The sequence below is a fragment of the Heptranchias perlo genome, chromosome 3 (assembly GCF_035084215.1).
Source record: "Heptranchias perlo isolate sHepPer1 chromosome 3, sHepPer1.hap1, whole genome shotgun sequence".
NCBI classification, from domain to species: domain Eukaryota; kingdom Metazoa; phylum Chordata; class Chondrichthyes; order Hexanchiformes; family Hexanchidae; genus Heptranchias; species Heptranchias perlo.
In genome coordinates this window covers 40,447,912-40,468,459 of record NC_090327.1, presented here as the reverse complement: position 1 = coordinate 40,468,459, position 20,548 = coordinate 40,447,912, and the positions used below count along the sequence as shown (strand labels likewise).

The following is a 20,548-nucleotide window of genomic DNA, read 5'->3' as shown; positions in this document are numbered from 1 at the left end:
ACAGAGGAGATTTACTAGAATGGTACCAGGGACTTCAGTTACATGGAGAGACTAGAGAAGCTGGGGTTGTTCTCCTTAGAGCAGAGAAGGTTAAGGGCAGATTTGATAGAGGTGTTCAAAATCATGAAGGGTTTTGATAGAGTTAATGAGGAGAAACTGTTTCCAGTGGCAGAAGGGTCAGTAACCAGAGGATACAGATTTAAGGTGATCTGCAAAAGAACCTGAAGCGACATGAGGAAATATTTTTTTAAGCAGCAAGTTGTTATGGTCTGAAATGCACTGCCTGAAAAGGTGGTGCAAGCAGATGTAATAACAACTTTCAAAAGGGAATTGGATAAATGCTTGAAAGGAAAAAAAATTACAGGATGATGGGGAAAGAGCAGGGGAGTGGGATTAATTGGATAGTTCTACCAAAGAGCCGCCACAGGCATGATGGGCCAAATGGTCTCCTTCTATGCTGTGTCATACAGTACTTTGATAACTGCTCCATTTACCGTCTCTGTAAGGATGCTGTTGCCGTTTCGGTTCCAGTTTGGTATAGCCTTCCCTTGCTCCAATGCCCCAATAATGCAAACGTTTCCCTCCTGCACCAATCCCATATTGACCGTCCTAATCTTCCTCTTCCAACAGGAGGCACAGGAAGCAATCTCGAGATTAATACCCTTGAGGTTTTGTTTTCAGTGTAGTGTCAGAGTCCTTAAATTCCCCATTTAAGACCTCAAACAGACTTGTCTGTGTTATTGGCTCCAATGTAGAGAACAGCTTTTGGATGCTCTCTCCCTTCCCAAGTTTTCCACCTATTCCATGATGGCCTTCATCCTGGTACCAGGGAGGCAATATTCCAATCTGGGTTCCCAGTCACAACAGTAAAAAAGACTGTTATTCTCCCACTATCACTTTCCTATTCTTATAGTCTACTTGTCTCTCACCATCCCCCCGCCCCCCCACGTAGTGTCTTGCACCACGGTTCCACCCTCCTGAGTCACTGTCCGCTTCACTCTTTAACACTACATATCTATTGGACAGTTCCAGTAGTTCAGGGTTCCCTGCGTGTAAGAGTCCTTTTTTTTTTTTCTGTTGCTGAGGTAGATGATCACCCAGTTCTCTCTTTCTACACTACCCCTGTGTATTGTACTGTCTAGCACTGTCTCTTGGGTGATCACATTCTGGAGAGTTCAGTCCAGAAATCTATCATCCTCTCTGATGCTGCAGTGTGTAGCCAATTTCCCCTCGAGCACAGAGGTCCTCTGCCCCAGAGGCTCAATTTTCCAAGTTATTGCAAATATGCATCCACTGGATCCATGATGGCTCATATATCACATGCCACAATCGGGAGCATTCACTGCACTGCCATCCCTGCGTGACTAACACAAAAATATAAAGTTAGCTTGACCTCCACTAGCACCAAACGCTCACAAGAATCAAAATGTGCTTCCTCACTTTTCACAACTATTGATTATAGAAAAAAAAACTCCTGTCCAACTACACTTCAAGACTGAAATCAACACTCTTCTGGCTTTTCACAGCTGTCGAATCACACAAAATGCTTTTTGAAAAAAAGTGTCATTTTTTTCTCTGAAATTTCTAAAGTCCAAAATAAGTCTTAAACACATACTTCACAATAACTCAAATTCACTCATTGAACTGTATTTTAATACCTTCCTTAAAGTTTTTACTTCGACTGGATTTTTTACAGTTGGACAGAGATTTGAACCACATCAGTGCATTCCAAGCTTGCAGTTTGCAGAATTTCCCAGCAATCTCTGCATTAGCCTGTGAGGGTTTGAGACCTTCTATGCTTCTTCCAAAATACTTTGAAACAAAATGGAGATTGAATTCTCAAAGCTTTATTCCAGCAAGCTGATGACATTTATACATTAACAATTGCTATATAAATTTATTAACATTTGCAATGAACTCCTCACAGACATTATGATCAGCAGCAGTTGTGATTGTGTTTTTTTTGTTGCTAGAAGAGAAAACAAAAAGTTTTGTTATTTGTTTAAAATTCAGTTAATAATCTCTTATCTATTTTGAAGCTCAAAGAAATTTTAGTACAAAAACTTGGAAACTGCATAAACGATAACCTCCAGTTTGCTTCCAGTTCTGCCAGATCCACCTCTCAATACTGCTAGACTCTACTTCCACCCCCATCCTCTCTAATCTCCTCAGTCCTGCTGGATTTCAGGACCTCTTCTGCTGACTTCCTCCCTCCATTTCCAGTTCCTAGGACTCGAGTGCTCACAAACCTCTACACTGCAGTCCCCATATTCCCTGATCCCAGGACTACCCCCAATGCTCCCAAACTTTGAGACCTCCCTTCCCAATTCTCCCAGGACTTTTCCCAGCAATGCTGGATTCTAGGACTTTCCAGTGTTCCAAAGCTCTCACTCCCAGTATCCATTGATCTCAGAACTCCCTCCAATGCTCTTAAACCTTGAGATTTCGCTTCCCAATTCTTGCAGATCCCAGAACCACCCTCTCCAGTGTACCAAAGCCCTCCCTCCCAGTACTCCATAACCTTAGAAACCCCTCAAAGAACTCCTAGACTCAGACCCACCCCAGTATGGCAAACCCTCTTCCCAGTACTCCCAGGGCAACCCCGATCAGTATTCTTGGCAATACTATTTGGCATAACACTCCTGTTCTTATGAAACTCCCAACTCATGGCGAGCAATGGCCACAGGAGATCTGCCAGTTGTTTAAAAAAATTAAGTACTTTACTAAATGGTTAAAGTGTAAATTATAGCGATTCTTAGTTTATTATTCTGTACTTTGCTGGAAATAAACTGACAGCTGTTTCCTGACTACATGTCTAACGTAAAACATAAAATAAATTCAAAATCATTCCTGAGCAAGATGGCAGTGCCGCTGTTGCATCTGTAGATTAAGATTTCTTTCCACATTAGGTGGGGAGAAATATTTGTGCTGGCACATACTGCACAACTGTAACTTGGCTACAAATGCAAGTTGTAATTTTGCATTAAAAAGCATCTTTTTAACTGGTACATCAATATTTTCTAACACTTGAGCAGATACTAATTATGCAATGTAACACAAGTTTACTTTCTGAAAGCTACTTTATTACCCATTAGTCAAACATATATAAATGAGGAGCAAAACTTTATTTCACTCGTGATTTATTTTTAAATCTACATAATTACATGAGTTAAACTGCCCATCACAGAAGTGATCAGAAAATGAGTTTTAAACTATTAATTCAGTATACAAGTAAAACACATTAGGCCGGAAATTGCTTAAAAAAAGAACGGTGAACTCAACAGCTGTTGTTAGTGGCCATATCGAGGAGCATGTTCACGCATGCTCAAATGTAGAAATCTGGAACTTGCTCTTCCTGGTTCGCCGGCGATCTGTCAGCTTCGCCTTAAAGGGATACCGCCAGCTGCAATCAACAGAATCAACGGACCAGCGCCAACTGGCTCTTCTGTCCAACTGGAAAGTAACTAATATTGCCACAAGGTACACTTAAATATACCAGGACTAAACTAAGTTTTAACAGTGCGCTAAGTCTTAATGCCTGCCATACAAATAAAAATTAACTTTAAAAAGTGTGAAGTCTCATTACTCCTTATTTTAATAGTTTTTGGTTGATTCAAAAAAAATGTTTTTTTAAATTAAATTTTTCTTTTTACTTTTTCCTTCAATCTCTTTCATTTAATTAGATTATTTCTTACCCTTTTTTTCGCTGTCTATAACTATTTTTACAAATGATTTTATTGTTGCAGCTTTCACTTCCTGGATTTTATGTGGCAGCTTGTTTTGACTCTTCACAGCTTTTCAAGGATGCTGCAATTTGATTAGTCGATGGGAGAGATCGATCCTCTTGCTTCTCCATGGATCCTAGCTTCACTGGAACTAACGTTGGGCTCTTCTCAGCTTCCTATTAGAGGAAGTGGACGCAGTAAAGACTGCGGCAAGTTACTACAAATCTATGGAGCGGCGAGCATTGTTGGTTTGCCGCTCAGTGCAATTTCCAGCCCAATTGCTTCTCTGCAGTTTTACAGTGCAATTTTTTTTTCAAGAAGGGAATCTGTTATCTCGGCTGCTGCTAAAGGCCAATAACAATAGAATGCATTTTAAATTTACATGGCTAGATATTAACAGGGAATCAAATACCAAATTAAGAACTCAACCAGTAAATCACTTCTTATTCCATTCTTCTTTCTCCTTTCTTTCACTAATAACTTCTTTAAGGTAGGGTTCTAGGTAATATACATCCTGTAAAACCAAAAAGAAAAAGCTGTTCTATTCAGGCTACAATGCACATTTTACAAATGTAAAATAAATAATTCTCATAGTATCCAACAGTAGCAGAAGCATTTATGTGAACATCTTTACCATTTAAGGAATGTTTAATAAAAGAACTTGATAGGGTAGACGTAGAGAAGACGTTTCCACTAGTGGGGGAGACCAAAACTAGGGGCCATAAATATAAGATAGTCACTAATAAATCTAATAGGGAATTCAGGAGAAACTTCTTTACCCAGAGAGTAGTTAGAATGTGGAACTCGCTACCACAAGAAGTAGTTGAGGTGAATAGCATTTATTAAGGAGAAGCTAGATAAACACATGAAGGAGAAAGGAATAGAAGGATATGCAAATAGGGTTAGATGAAAAGGGGTGGGAGGATGCTCGTGTGGAGCATAAACGTGTTGGGACAAATGGCCTGTTTCTGTGCTATAAATTCTACAGCAATTAATGCAGTGATGAGTTCCTGCAGGGTGGAGCCCAGACCTTTCTCCATGAAAAGGCTAGCGAGAGACAGAGACAGAGAGGCAAGTCAGCCTCTATTGCTCACGGGCACATCTAAGCAACCAGCTTGAGGTTTTTGGTAGATGCCTGGGTTAAAGTTAACTGTCCACATTTAGTCAAGGCACCGTGCATGACTGGGGAGACGCAGCCATGGGGAGATCTCTTTGAAACATAAGATTATGAGGGGGCTTGACAGGGTAGATGCTGAGAGGTTGTTTCCCCTGGCTGGAGTCTAGAACAAGGGGCATAGTCGCAGGATAAAGGGTCGGCCATTTAAGACTGAGATGAGGAGGAATTTCTTCACTCAGAGGATTGTGAATCTTTGGAATTCTCTACCGCAGAGGGCTGTGGGTGCTGAGTCATTGAGTATATTCAAGGCAGAGATAGACAGATTTTTGGATTCTGGGGAATCAAGGGATATGGGGATCGGGCAAGAAAGTGGAGTTGAGGCCAAAGATCAACCATGATCTTATTGAATGGAGGAGAAGGCTCAAGGGGCCTAAGGCCTACTCCTGCTTCTATTTCTTATGTTTCTTAAAAATCAGTGCAATGAAAAGGAGGAACAGGAAAGAAAACCCTATAGCAGTAAATATTTTCACTGTTATAGAAGTCAACACCAATGCTTTTCACTTACCTCCTCATATTTTGTCCACAAATCTTTTGGAAGGATTTGATGCTTCAGGCTCAAATCTAAAGCTCGTTTCATGCGGAAAATTCTCTCATTGTAAAGGTTCTCAGGCAACCTTCTCACAGCCTCCTTCACATCATCATTCTCATACAGTGTGTCATCCCGCATGAGTCCTGGACACAAAAGCACATTAGTGGTAAATTCAGAAAATGTAACTTCATGAATGTTACTTCCTTAGAACAAGAAAGCACCCAGTACTGAACTAGGATTGTTATGCAAGACCAGTAAGGGTAATGCATAATGAAAGCAAGCCATAACCAATATTGAATGTTTAAGGGTTGTGTTTTCTGTCTGGCATGGCAGCTCTCCAGCAGACTATTTTGAGTAGCAGATTTTGCTTTCTTTTAATTTTTTTTGGCCGGGGTTGGGGTGGGGGGGGGTGGGGGGGGGAAGAATGGTGGTTAAAGAAACATAACAATGGTAGAAACCATATAAATCCATAAAGGGGTAAGCAAATAAAAAAAGGAAGAGACAGCAAATGGTTGCCACTGCTCCTAATGGTTGCTAGGAAGGATACTGACAGATGCCTAGGAAGAGATTGCTGCTCATAATTGACACTTGGATTTATAGGGTACGGTTATGTTACTGGACTAGTAGTCCACAAAATACAAGTTCAAATCACACCATGGTAGCTTCAGAATTTGGAAATAAAAAGCTGATATCAGTAAAAGGTGACCATGAGGCTATTGGATTGTCATAAAATACTAACTAATATCCCTTAGTGAAGAAAACCTGCCCTCCTTACCCGGTCTGGCCTATATGTGACTCCAGTCCCACACCAACATGGTTGATTCTTAACTGTCCACACCGAAGCGGCCTAGCAAATCACAGTTGTACTAGTCCGCCACAAAGAATAAAACCAAACAGACCACTAGGCTGCTACCTAGATATCGAACAGACATTGGCATATTCCTCACTCTACCATTAGCAACAAGCCAGGCGATCAACCCTGGTTCAATGAGGAGTGTAGAAGAGCATGCCAGGAGCAGCACCAGGCATGCCTAAAAATGAGGTGCCAACCTGGTGAAGCTACAACTCAGGACTATATGCATGCTAAACAGCGGAAGCAACATGCTATAGACAGAGCTAAGCGATTCCACAACCAACGGATCAGATCAAAGCTCTGCAGTCCTGCCACATCCAGTCGTGAATGGTGATGGACAATTAAACAACTAACAGGAGGACGAGGCTCTGCAAACATCCCTATCCTCAATGATGGCAGAGTCCAACATGTGAGTGCAAAAAACAAGGCTGAAGCATTTGCAACTATCTTCAGCCAGAAGTGCCGAGTGGATGATCCATCTCGGCCTCCTCCTGATATCCCCACCATCACAGAAGCCAGTCTTCTCCAATTCGATTCACTCCACGTGATATCAAGAAACGGCTGAGTGCACTGGATACAGCAAAGGCTACGGGCCCCAACAACATCCCGGCTGTAGTGCTGAAGACTTGTGCTCCACAACTAGCTGCGCCTCTAGCCAAGTTGTTCCAGTACAGCTACAACACTGGCATCTACCCGACAATGTGGAAAATTGCCCAGGTATGTCCTGTCCACAAAATGCAGGACAAATCCAATCCGGCCAATTACCGCCCCATCAGTCTACTCTCAGTCATCAGCAAAGTGATGGAAGGTGTCGTCGACAGTGCTATCAAGCGGCACTTACTCACCAATGCTCAGTTTGGGTTCCGCCAGGACCACTCGGCTCCAGACCTCATTACAGCCTTGATCCAAATATGGACAAAAGAGCTGAATTCCAGAGGTGAGGTGAGAGTGACTGCCCTTGACATCAAGGCAGCATTTGACCAAGTGTGGCACCAAGGAGCCCTAGTAAAATTTAAGTCAATGGGAATCAGGGGGAAAACTCTCCAGTGGCTGGAGTCATACCTAGCACAAAGGAAGATGGTGGTGGTTGTTGGAGGCCAATCATCTCAGCCCCAGGGCATTGCTGCAGGAGTTCCTCAGGGCAGTGTCCTAGGCACAACCATCTTCAGCTGCTTCATCAATGACCTTCCCTCCATCATAAGGTCAGAAATGGGGATGTTCGCTGACGATTGCACAGTGTGCAGTTCCATTCGCAACCCCAAATAACGAAGCAGTCCGAGCCCGCATGCAGCAAGACTTGGACAACATCCAGGCTTGAGCTCATAAGTGGCAAGTAACATTCGCGCCAGACAAGTGCCAGGCAATGACCATTTCCAACAAGAGAGTGTCTAACCACCTCCCCATGACATTTAACGGCATTACCATCGCCGAATTCCCCCACCATCAACATCCTGGGGGTCAGCATTGACCAGAAACTTAACTGGACCAGCCATATAAATACTGTGGCTACAAGAGCAGGTCAGAGGCTGGGTCTTCTGTGGCGAGTGACTCACCTCCTGACTCCCCAAAGCCTTTCCACCATCTACAAGGCACAAGTCAGGAGTGTGATGGAATACTCTCCACTTGCCTGGATGAGTGCAGCTCCAACAACACTCAAGAAGCTCAACACCATCCAGGACAAAGCAGCCCGTTTGATTGGCACCCCATCCACCACGGGCGCACAGTGGCTGCTGTGTGTACCATCCACAGGATGCACTGCAGCAACTCACCAAGGCTGCTTCGACGGCACCTCCCAAACCCGTGACCTCTACCACATAGAAGGACAAGAGCAGCAGGTACATGGGAACAACACCACCTGCAGGGTCCCCTCCAAGTCACACACCATCCCGACTTGGAAACGTATCACCGTTCCTTCATCGCCGCTGGGTCAAAATCCTGGAACTCCCTACCTAACAGCACTGTGGGAGAACCTTCACCACATGGACTGCAGTGGTTCAAGAAGGCGGCTCACCACCACCTTCTCAAGGGCAATTAGGGATGGGCAATAAATGCCGACCTCGCCAGCGACGCCCACATCCCATGAACGAATAATAAAAAAACACTACAACGGCACACCCAACCCAGTTGACCCTGTAAAGTTCTCCTCACCAACATCTGGCGACTGGTGCCAAAGCTGGGAGTCTTGTCCCACAAATTAGTCAAGCAACAAGCCTGACTTCAATGTCCATCACCAAGAGTGGCTCAGTAGTACTACCACTCACCGAGCTGGGTTAGTCCTGAAGGACATAGCTCAGGTGGTGAGAAAACCAACACGGGGGAATATCCTACTTGACCTCGTCCTCACCAATCTACATGTCGCAGATGTGTCTGTCCATGGTAGGAGTGACCAGTCTTTGTAGAGACTAAGTCCCATCTTCACACTGAGGACACCCTCCATCGTGTCGTATGGCACAACTTCAGTGCTAAGTGGGATATATTAAGAACAGATCTAGCAGCTCAAAGCTGGGCACTCATGAGGCACTATTAGCCATCAGCAGCAGAAAAATTGTATTCCGCCACAATCTGTAACCTCATGGTCCGGCATATTCCTCACTCTTCCATCACCATCAAACCAGATGAACCAATCCTGGTTCAATGAAGAGTGTGGAAGAGCATGCCGGAGGCAGCACCAGGCATACCTGAAAATGAAGTGTCAACTTGGTGAAGCTACAACACAGGACTACATGAATGCTAAATAGCAGAAGCTGCATGGGCTAGCCAGAGGTAAGAGAACCAACGAATCATAAGAACATAAGAAATAGGAGCAGGAGTAGGCCCCTCGAGCCTGCTCCGCCATTCAATAAGATCATGGCTGATTTGATCCTAACCTCAAATCTAAATTCATGTCCAATTTCCTGCCCGCTCCCCGTAACCCCTAATTCCCTTTACTTCTAGGAAACTGTTGATTTCTGTTTTAAATTTATTTAATGATGTAGCTAATTTATTTAATGATGTCAAAGCTCCGTAGTCCTGCCACATCCAGTCACGAATGGTGGCGTACAATTAAGCAACGAATGGGAGGAGGGGGTTCCATGAAGATCCCCATCCAAAACATGAGTGCAAAAGACAAGGCTGAAGCATTTGCAACCACCTTCAGAAGCACCGAGTCGAAGAGATGATCCTTTTCTTCCTCCTCTGGAGGTCACCACTTCAGGCAATTCGACTCACTCCACATGACATCAAGAAACGGCTGGGTGCACTGGACACACCAAAGGCTACGGGCCCCGACAACATCCCGGCTGCTGTGCTGAAGACCTGTGCTCCAGAACTAGCCGTGCCTCTAGCCATGCTGTTCCAGTACAGCTACAACATTGGCATCTACCCAACAAAAATTTGGAAAACTGCCCAGGTATATCCTGTCCATTAAAAACAGGACTCAGAGAATCATAGAATGGTTACAGCACAGAAGGAGGCTATTCGGCCCGTCGAGCCCGTACCGGCTCTATGCAAGAGCAATCCAGTTAGTCCCACTCACCCGCCCTAGCCCCATAGTCATGCAAATTTTTTTCCTTCAAGTATTTATCCAATTCCCTTTTGAAAGCCACAATTGAATCTGCCTCCACCACCTTTCAGGCAGCACATTCCATATCCTAACCACTCGCTGCATAAAACAGTTTTTCCTCATGTTGCCTTCGGTTCTTTTGCCAATTACCTTAAATCTGGTTCTCGACCCTTCTGCCAAAGGGAACAGCTTCTCTCTATCTACTCTGTCTAGACCCCTCATGATTTTGAACACCTCTATCAAATCTCCTCTCAACCTTCTCTGCTCTAAGGAGAACAACCCTAGCTTATCCAAGTAACTGAAGTCAATCATCCTTGGAACCATTCTAGTAAATCTTTTCTGCACCCTCTCTAAGGCTTTCACATCCTTCCTAAAGTGTGGTGCCCAGAACTGGACACAATACTCCAGTTGTGGCCAAACCAGTGTTTTATAAAGGTTCGTATAAAGACTCAGCTAAATACTACCCTATCTGTGTACTCTCAACCATCAGCAAAGTGATGGAAGGAATTGTCAACAGTACTATCAAGCAGCACTTGTTCACCAATAATCTGTTCACCAATGCTCAGTTTGGGTTCCGCCAGGACTACTCGGCTCCAGACCTGCTTACAGCTTTGGTTCAAACATGTACACAAGAGCTGAAATCCAGAGGTGAGGCGAGAGTGACTACCCTTCACATCAAAGCAGCGTACGCCCGAGTGTGGCACCAAGAAGCCCTAGTAAAAGGTCAATGGGGATCAGAGAGAAAACTCTCCAGTATCTGGAGTTACACCTGGCACAAAGGAAGATGGTTGCGGTTGTTGAAGGCCAATCATCTCAACTCCAGGACATCGCTGCAGGAATTCCTCAGGGCAGCATCCTAGGCTGAACTAACTTCAGCTGCTTCATCAATGACTTTCCCTCCATTATAAAGTCAGAAGTGGGATAGTTCGCTGATGATTGCACAGCATTCAGCTCCATTTGCAATTCCTCAGATAATGAAGCAGTCCTTGCCCGCATGCAACAAGACTGGACAATATCCAGACTTGGGCTGATTAAGTGGCAAGTAACATTTGCACCACACAAGTACCAGGCAATTACCATTTCCAACTGGAGAGCTTAATCATATCCCCATGATTCAATGGCAGCACCATCACTGAATACCTCATCACCAACATCCTGTGGGTCACCATTAACCAGAACAGGACCAGCCACATAAATGCAATGGCTACTAGAGCAGGTAAGAGGCTGGGTATTCTGCAGTGAGTGGCTCACCACCCAAGTCCTCAGAGCCTCTCCAATGAAACATAGACACGTAGAAAATAGGAGCAGAAGGCCATTTGGCCGTTCGAGCCTGCTCCGCCATTCAATATGATCATGGCTGATCCTCTCTCTCAATACCATATTCCCGCTCTCTCCCCATACCCCTTGATGCCTTTTGTGTCTAGAAATCTTTCTAGCTCGTTCTTAAATATATTCAGTGACTTGGCCTCCACAGCCTTCTGTGGTAGAGAATTCCACAGGTTCACCACCCTGAGTGAGGAAATTTCTCCTCATCTCAGTCCTAAATGTCCTACCCCGTGTCCTGAGACTGTGACCCCTCGTTCTGGACCCCCCAGCCAGAGGAAACATCCTCCCTGCATCCAGCCTGTCTACCCTGTCAGAATTTTATGTGTTTCAATGAGATCCCCTCTCATTCTTCTAAACGAGTGAATACAGGCCAAGTCGACCCAATCTCTCCGCATACAACAGTCCTGCCATCCCAGAAATCAGACTGGTGAAACTTCGCTGCACTCCCTCTATGGTAAGCATATCCTTTCTTAGGTAAGGAGACCAAAACTGCACACAATACTCCAGGTGTAGTCTTACCAAGGCCCTGTATAACTGCAGTAAGACATCCTTGTTCCTGTACTCAAATCCTCTTGCATTGAAGGCCAACATACCATTTGCCTTCCTAACTGCTTGCTGCACCTGCATGTTTGCTTTCAGTGACTGTTGTACAAGGGACACCCAGGTCCCTTTGTACATCAACATTTCCCAATCTATCACCATTTAAATAATACTCTGCCTTTCTGTTTTTCCTTCTGAAGTGGATAACTTCGCATTTATCCACATTATACTGCATCTGCCATGTATTTGCCCACTCTAAACTGGTCTAAATTGCCTTGAAGCCTCTTTGCATCCTCCTCACAACTCACAATCCCACCTAGTTTTATGTCGTCAGCAAACTTGGAAACTCTCTACCATCTACAAGGCGCAAGGTCAGGAGTGTGATGGAATACTCTCCAGTTGACTGGATGGGTGCAGCTGCAACAACACTCAAGAAGCTCAACACCATTCAGAACAAAACAGTCTGCTTGATTGGCACATCATCCACCAGCTTCAACATCCACCCCCTCAACTACTGGCGTACTGTGGCTGCGGTGTGTTCTAGCTACAGAATGCACTGAGCAACTCACCAAGATTTCTTCGTCAGCACCTCTGAAACCTGTGATTTCCACCAAGAAGGAGAAGGGGTGCAGGTGCATGGGAACACCGTCACCTCCAAGTTACCACCCTGACTTGGACATATAACAGCCATTTCTTAATCATCGCTGGGTCAAAATCTTGGAACTCCCTACCTAACAGCATTGTCAGAGCAACTTCACCACACTGACGAACAGCGGGTCAAGAAGGCCCATCACCACCTTCTCCAGAGCTACTAGGGATGGGCAATAAATGCCGCCCATGCCAGTGACACTCATATCCCAAGAATGAAAAAGAAAATATGGAAGAAAAGCGGAGTCAAGGAGAATATAAACACAAACTTACCAAATTTGTTGAAACCTGCAGCATTATAGTACCATTTTTGTAAGCTCTGAAGCAAACGGCTTGTTGTATTGACTAAAGGAAAAAATACAAAACACGTTACTCTCCTACAGCAGGAAAACTCCAAATTAGAAGACCTAATTTAGGTAAGATGTTCCTAATTCTTTGATTTATGCTCAATATACACAGAAATATTCACTGGAGGAAAATCACCTAAGCAGACTTCCTTTTTAAAATTTTGTTCATGGGATTTGATCAATACCGACCGGCAAGGCTGTATTTATTACTGTTAGCTTGAGATTTTTGATCACATTTTTTCATGGAACGGATCTGAGAATGAGTTATGCTTAAACATTGTGTTTTAAAATCAAGTGCATTTAGGTGTCAGCTGTGGGTAAGTGGTTAGCACTCTCGCCTCTGAACCAGAAGGTTGTGGGTTCAAGTCCCACTCCAGGAACTTCAGCACAAAATCTAGGTTGACATTCCAGTGCAGTACTGAGGGAGTGCTGCATTGTTGGAGGACCCATCTTTCGGATGAGATATTAAACTGATGCCCCGTTTGCCCTCTTCAGGTGGACGTAAAAGATCCCATGGCACTATTTTGAAGAAGTGCATGGGGAGCTCACCCCTGTGTCCTGGCCAATATTTATCTCTCAACCAACGCCACTTAAAAAAAATTATCTGGCCATTATCACATTGTTATTTCCTACATTACCACAGTGACTACACTTCAAAACATACTTAATTGGCTGCAAAGCTCTTTGGGACATCCTGAGGTTGTGAAAGCCACTATATAAATGCAGCCTTTCTTTCTCTCAGGTTTAAAAAGCCACAGGCTGCAGCTTCTAAGACAGAGGGAAGGTATGAGGTATTAACACTAGAGGTTGACACAGTGACTGGAAATAGTAAGCAATTCTTTATGTCTCAGATGACCTAGCAAAACATCCACAACTTTTATGATTCTATTTGTGAGCCCAACATGAGGCATCTGCTGAGAATATACTCTTGGGAGTGGGGGTAGTCGGTTTAGGTGGCAGGCCCACAGACAGATCCATGAATGAGGGAGTCAAAGACCCCAGCCCTCCTCCTGGAGAATGCAGGGAGAGATGAGAAGAGACACAGGGCACCCAGTCAGGTTTTAACCAGGAGACTGGAAGGTAAGATTCAGGAGGTCAATTTGTGCAGTTAAGAGTTGTCCAGAATGAAAGGTACTTAGGAACAGGAGTAGGCCATTCAGCCCCTCGAGCCTCCTTCGCCATTCAATAAGATCATGGTTGATCTGTACCTCAATTCCATTTACCTGCCTTTGCTCCATATCCCTTGATATCCTAATCTAACAAAAATCTATGGATCTGTCTTGAAAATTTCAATTGACCCAGTATGCACAGCCTTTTGAGGGGAGAAAATTCCAGATTTCCACTACCCTTTGCACCCTTCTGATTTCTCTCCTAAATGGCCTAGCTCTAATTTTAAGATGGACCACCTAGTTGCGTTGCCAACATCGGTTTCTGCTATTCACAACTCATAATGGTTTCTAGCCCTAAATCGCAGGGTGTCAATCGTCACTGTGACATAAAATCGATGATGTCATAGGAACAGGGGTAGGCCATTCAGCCCCTCGTGCCTATTCCTCCATTCAATGAGATCATGGCTGATCTGTAGCCTAACTCCATTTACCCACCTTGGCTCCATTTCCCTCAATATCCTTGGCTAGCAAAAACCTATCGATCTCAGATTTAAAATTAATTGATCTAGCATCTACTGCTTTTTGTGGGAGTTCCATACTTCTACCACCCTTTGCGTGAAGAAGTGTTTCCTAACTTCTCTCCTGAATAGCCTGGCTTTGATTTTAAGGATGTGTCTCCTTGTCCTAGACTCCCCCACCAGCAGAAAAAGTTTCTCTCTATCTACCCTATCAATTCCTTTCAAAATCCTAAAAACCTCTATCAAAGTGGACTGGGAAAATAGATTAAAGGGTAAGACGGTACATGAGCAGTGGTGTTCATTCAAGGAGTTATTTTACAACTTTCAAAAAATATATATTCCACTGAGGAAAAAAGGGTATAAAAGAAATGACAGCCATCCGTGGCTAAGTAAAGAAATTAAGGATAGTATCCGACTAAAAACAAGGACATATAAGGTAGCCAAACTTAGTGGGAGGATAGAAGATTGGGAAGTCTTCAAAAGACAGCAAAAAGTAACTAAAGGATTGATTAAGAAAGGGAAGATAGATTATGAAAATAAATTAGCAAAAAATATAAAAACAGATAGCAAGAGTTTCTACAGTTATATAAAAAGAAAAAGGGTGGCTAAGGCAAACGTAGGTCCTTTAGAGGATGAGACCGGGAAATTAATGGTGGGAAACATGGAGATGGCAAAAATGCTGAACAAATATTTTGTTTCAGTCTTTACGGTAGAGGACACTAAGAATATCCCAACACTGGACAAGCAGGGGGCTCTAGTGGGGGGGCGGGGGGAGCTAAATACGATTAAAATCACTAAGGGATTGGTACTCAGTAAATTAATGGGACTCAAGGCAGATAAATCCCCTGGACCTGATGGCTTACATCCCAGGGTCTTGAGGGAAGTGGCAGTGGGGATTGTGGATGCTTTGGTAATAATTTTCCAAAATTCTCTGGACTCGGCAAAGGTCCTGGCAGATTGGAAAGCTGCTAATGTAACACCCTTATTTAAAAAGGGTAGTAGGCAGAAGGCTGGAAATTATAGACCAGTTAGCCTAACATCTGTGGTGGGTAAAATTTTGGAGTCTATTATTAAGGAGACAGTAGCGGAACATTTGGATAAACATAATTTCATAGGACAAAGTCAGCATGGCTTTACGAAGGGGAAGTCATGTCTGACAAATTTGGTTGAGTTCTTTGAGGACATAAAGTACAGGGTGGATAAAGGGGAACCAGTGGATGTAGTGCATTTAGACTTCCAGAAGGCATTCGACAAGGTGCCACATAAAAGATTATTGCTCAAGATAAAGAATGACTGGATTGGGGGTAATATTCTGGCATGGGTGGAGGATTGGTTATCTAACAGGAAGCAGAGAGTTGGGATAAATGGTTCATTCTCGGACTGGCAACCAGTAGCCAGTGGTGTTCTGCAGGGGTCGGTGCTGGGTCCCCAACTCTTTACAATCTATATTAACGATTTGGAGGAGGGGACCGAGTGTAACATATCAAAGTTTGCAGATGATAAAGATAGGAGGGAAAGTAGAGAGTGAGGAGGACATAAAAAAACCTACAAGGGGATATAGACAGGCTGGGAGAGTGGGCGGAGATTTGGCAGATGCAATACAATATTGGAAAATGTGAGGTTATGCACTTTGGCAGGAAAAATCAGAGAGCAAGTTATTATCTTAATGGCGAGAAACTGGAAAGTACTGCAGTACAAAGGGATCTGGGGGTCCTAGTGCAAGAAAATCAAAAAGTTAGTATGCAGGTGCAGCAGGTGATCAAGAAGGCCAACGGAATGTTGGCTTTTATTGCTAGGGGGATAGAATATAAAAACAGGGAGGTATTGCTGCAGTTATATAAGGTATTGGTGAGACCGCACCTGGAATACTGCATACAGTTTTGGTGTCCATACTTAAGAAAAGACATACTTGCTCTCGAGGCAGTACAAAGAAGGTTCACTTGGTTAATCCTGGGGATGAGGGGGCGGACATATGAGGAGAGGTTGAGTAGATTGGGACTCTACTCATTGGAGTTCAGAAGAATGAGAGGCAATCTTATTGAAACATATAAGATCGTGAAGGGGCTTGATCGGGTGGATGCGGTAAGGATGTTCCCAAGGATGGGTGAAACTAGAACTAGGGGGCATAATCTTAGAATAAGGGGCTGCTCTTTCAAAACTGAGATGAGGAGAAACTTCTTCACTCAGAGGGTAGTAGGTCTGTGGAATTTGCTGTCCCAGGAAGCTGTGGAAGCTACATCATTAAATAAATTTAAAACAGAAATAGACAGTTTCCTAGAAGTAAAGGGAATTAGGGGTTACGGGGAGCGGGCAGGAAATTGGACATGAGTTTAAATTTGAGGTTAGGATCAGATCAGCCATGATCTTATTAAATGGCGGAGCAGGCTCGAGGGGCCGATTGGCAATTAAATCACCCTTCTACCTTCTATATTCCAGGGGATACTCTCTTCATAATTTAACCCTTGGAGCCCTGGTAACATTCTGGTGAATCTACGCTGCACTTCTTCCATGGCCAACATATTCTTTTTAAGGTGTGGTGCCCAGAACTGTACACAGTACTCCAGATGTGGTCTAACCAGGGCTTTGTACAGCTGTAGCAAAACTTCCTCTCCTTTATATTCTAGCCCTCAAGATATAAAGGCTAACATTCCATTAGACTTTTTGATTTTTTTGTAACTGACCTCTACATTTTAGTGATCTGTGTACATGGACCCTAAAATCTCTTTGAACCTTCACCGTTCCTAGCTTTTCACCATTTAAAAAATACTCAGATCCTTCCTTTTATGGTCCAAAATGAATGACCTCACACTTACCTGCATTGAAATCCATCTGCCACTCTTAATCTATCAATGTCTCTTTGTAACTTTATGCTCCCATCTACACTACTTACTATGCCACCAATCTTTGTGCTATCAGCAAACTTGGATATATGGCTCTCTATTGAGTTATCTAAGTCATTAATATAGTGAATAGTTAAGGTCCTAGCACAGATCCTTGTGGGACCCCGTAAGTCACTTCCGTCCAATTCAAGTACATACCCATTTTCCCAGCTCTGTCTTCTACTGCCTAACAAGGTCAATAATTTGCCTTCAATTCATAGAATCACACAGTACAGAAGGCTATTCAGCCCATTGCGCCTGGCAGGTACTTTGAAAGAGCTGCTACATTTAGTCCCACATCCCAGCTTTTTCCCCATAACCCTGAAAAATGAGTCCTCTTCAAGTACCTATCCAATTGCCTTTTGAAATTTCCTATGAAATCTGCATCCATTACTGCATTCCAGATATTAACAACCCTCTGTGTGAAAAAAATTCTCCTCATTTCCCCTCTACTTCTTTTGCCAATTATTTTAAATCTATAACCTCTGGTTACCGACCCACTTGTCAAAGGAAACAGTTTTTCCCTACTTATTCTATCAAAACCCCTCATAATTTTGAATGCCTCTTTTAGGTCTCCCCTTAACCTTCCCTGCTCTTAGGAAAACAATCCCAGCTTCGCCAATCTCCACATAACTAAAGTCCCTCATCTTTGATGTCATCCTGGTAAACCTCCTCGTACCCTCTCCAAGACCTTGACATCCTTCCTTAAGTGATATGTCCAGAATTATACATAATACTCCAGCTGAGGCCTAACCAGAGATTTGTAAAGGTTTGGCATGACTTCCTTGTTTTTGTATTCAATGCCCCTATTTATTTAGTCAAGTATCCCAAACGCTTTCTTAACCGCCTTATCAACTTGCCCTACCACCTTCAAAGATTGGTGAATATGCACCCCAGGTCCCTCTGCTCTTGCACCCCCTCAAAATAGTATCATTTAGATTATACTGCCTCTCCATGTTGTTCCTCCCAAAGTGCATCACTTCACACTTATCCGCATTAAACTGCATCTGCCATGTGACTGCCCATTTCACCAGTCTATGTCCTCCTGAAGTCTATTAGCCTGCTCACTATTTACTACGTTGCCAAGTTTTGTATCATCCACAAACTTCAAAATTGTACTCCCTATGCCCAAGTCCAAGTCATTTATATATAAGAAAAGCAATGGTCCTAATACCGATCCCTGGAGGGCCCCACTGCAGATTTCTCTCCAGTCAGAAAAACATCCGTTCACCACTACTCCCTGCCTCCTATCCTTGAGCCAATTATGTACCCAAGTTACCACTGTCCCTTTAATCCCATGTGCTTCTACTTTCCAAATAAGTCTCTTAGTGGTACTTTATCAAATTCCTTTTGTAAGTCCATATATACATCTACCTTATTACCTTCATCAACCCTCTGTTAATTCATCAAAGAACTTAATCAGGTTAGTCAGACACGATTTGCCATTAACAAATCAGTGCTGGCCGTCCCTTATTAACCTATGCTTCTTCAAGTGAGAATTAATTTTGACAATGGTCTCTAGCAGTCACCAGCGACACCCACATCCCATGAACGAATAAAAAAAAAAGTTTTTCCACCTTAGACTGGCCTGCAGTTACCAGATTTATCGTTTTCCCCCACCCCCCTCTTTTGAATTTGTATATATAGACTTTCAAAAGGCATTTGATAACGTACCACATAACAGACATTTGCAATTCTCCAGTCCTCTGGCAGCACTCCCATATCCAAGGAAGATTGAAAGATTGTAGTCAGAGCTTCTGCTATCTCCACCCTTGCTTCCCTCAGCAACCTAGGATGGATCCCATCCAGAATGGGTGATTCCATGAGCTTTAATTTTAGTTAACAGTCTCTTGCATGGAACCTTATTGAATGCCTTCTGGAAGTCCATATAAACTATATCCACAGACAATCCCCTGTCTGCTACTTTAGTTACTTCCTCAAAAAATTCAATTAGGTTTATTAAACATGACCTACCCTTTACAGATCCATGTTGGCTCAAATTACTTTAAGTGGCCAGTTACTCTGTCCTTAATTATAGATTCCAATAACTTCCCTACAACAGATGTTGGACTAACAGGTCTACAATTTCCTGGTTTCCCTCTCACCTTTCTTAAATAATTGTTACATTTGCAATTTTCCAATACAAAAGCTACAATTCGTGAATCGAGAGACCTGTGGAAGATTATAGCTAAAGCATCTGCAATTTCCTCTCGTACTTTCTTTAAAACCCTGGGGTGGAAACCATCAGATCCTGGGGATTTGTCACTGGTCAATAGACATCGTGATGAAAATGTCAATAGTCACTCCGTTTAAAATTGGACACGTCTTTACGCTCTTTTTGTTCTGGATTCCGCTCGGGTCACCCTGAGTACGAGAGGCACTGTAAACAAACATGTTCTTCCTTTCCTCTCCACCGCTGGATCTCAATGTCATAGACCCACAGGCCTCAAAGCGGCGGTGGAACACCCACTCCTTCCCCTAGAACACCCACTCCTTCCCTACTCCCCTAGAGTAGTCACCGTCCCGGGCTGGACCTCAGCCAGCCGCTAAACGGTGGGGTGGGTCTCCAGGCTGCGGATCGCCTCCCTGACGCTTGGCGGCTCCCACCACCCCAACCAATCCCTTCAGGGACACCCGAAGGTCAGGGCCGGCCAATCACCAGCGGTGCAGCGTCCAACAGCAACGAAAGCCACAGCGGGGCCCGTTGCTGGTTTTACGACAACCCAAACCCTCCCGCGCCTCCTCCCACTCACAGCGAGGCGGCGGTTATAAAACGATCGCCCCTCACTCCAACTCCGGCCGCTCCTCACCTGGAGCTCGCGCCGCCATCTTCCTGCCCAGCGTGCAGCGCGGTGCAACCGCGATCAGCGTGTGACGTCCTCAAAAAGCACGAGCCGGGGATAGAATGTCAGCGCGTTCTGCGTGCGCGGGGCAGGAGATCCGAGGCGAGCACGTTCTGCGTGCGCGGGGCAGGAGATCCGAGGCGAGCACGTTCTGCGTGCGCGGGGCAGGAGATCCGAGGCGAGCACGTTCTGCGTGCGCGGGCAGGAGATATAATGTCAGGACGTTCTGCGTGCATGTGCATTGATTTTACTGAAACTGTAGAGACAGTAAAACCATTCCAGTACCTGGTCGTGATGTATTTCCTTGCAGGAAGGGGAGGTGAAGTGAAGTATGGTGTTAATGAAAATACTGTTATCATGGATGGTAAAATGCAGGTCTGTATTTGAGATTTCTACTGCTGTTGTGGGAAAAGGAAAAATTCACGGTTACAGTAGAGCAAGTTGTCAAAACTACAGTCCTTGGGCCACAAACTGCAACAAATGAGAAAGAAATATAAGCACAAAGAAAATAAA

General features: G+C 44.0%; 1 protein-coding gene across 2 annotated transcripts; it reads right to left on the bottom strand.

Moving 5' to 3' along the window:
- Positions 1-4,154: 4,154 nt before the first annotated feature.
- uqcrb (ubiquinol-cytochrome c reductase binding protein) lies at positions 4,155-20,103 on the bottom strand. Of its 2 annotated transcripts, none has more exons than XM_067979170.1 (4): positions 20,003-20,103; positions 12,613-12,684; positions 5,408-5,574; positions 4,155-4,239 (listed from the first exon to the last, which is right to left on the bottom strand). In XM_067979170.1, the coding sequence occupies exons 1-4, from the start codon at positions 20,019-20,021 to the stop codon at positions 4,162-4,164; spliced, it is 336 nt and encodes a 111-aa protein (XP_067835271.1). In that variant the 5' UTR covers positions 20,022-20,103; the 3' UTR covers positions 4,155-4,161. The 2 variants fall into 2 exon arrangements, with proteins under 2 accessions (XP_067835271.1, XP_067835274.1); XM_067979173.1 differs by lacking the exon at positions 20,003-20,103 and adding an exon at positions 19,946-19,965.
- Between the last annotated feature and the right edge of the window lie 445 nt (positions 20,104-20,548).

Excerpts from the sequence above, each read along its gene's own strand:
- uqcrb (XM_067979170.1), bottom strand. Across the intron at positions 5,575-12,612 it reads TGCAGGTTTCAACAAATTTG|GACTCATGCGGGATGACACA; the intron begins GTAAGTTTGTGT and ends TTTTGTGTCCAG. Across the intron at positions 4,240-5,407 it reads TGTGGACAAAATATGAGGAG|GATGTATATTACCTAGAACC; the intron begins GTAAGTGAAAAG and ends TTGGTTTTACAG.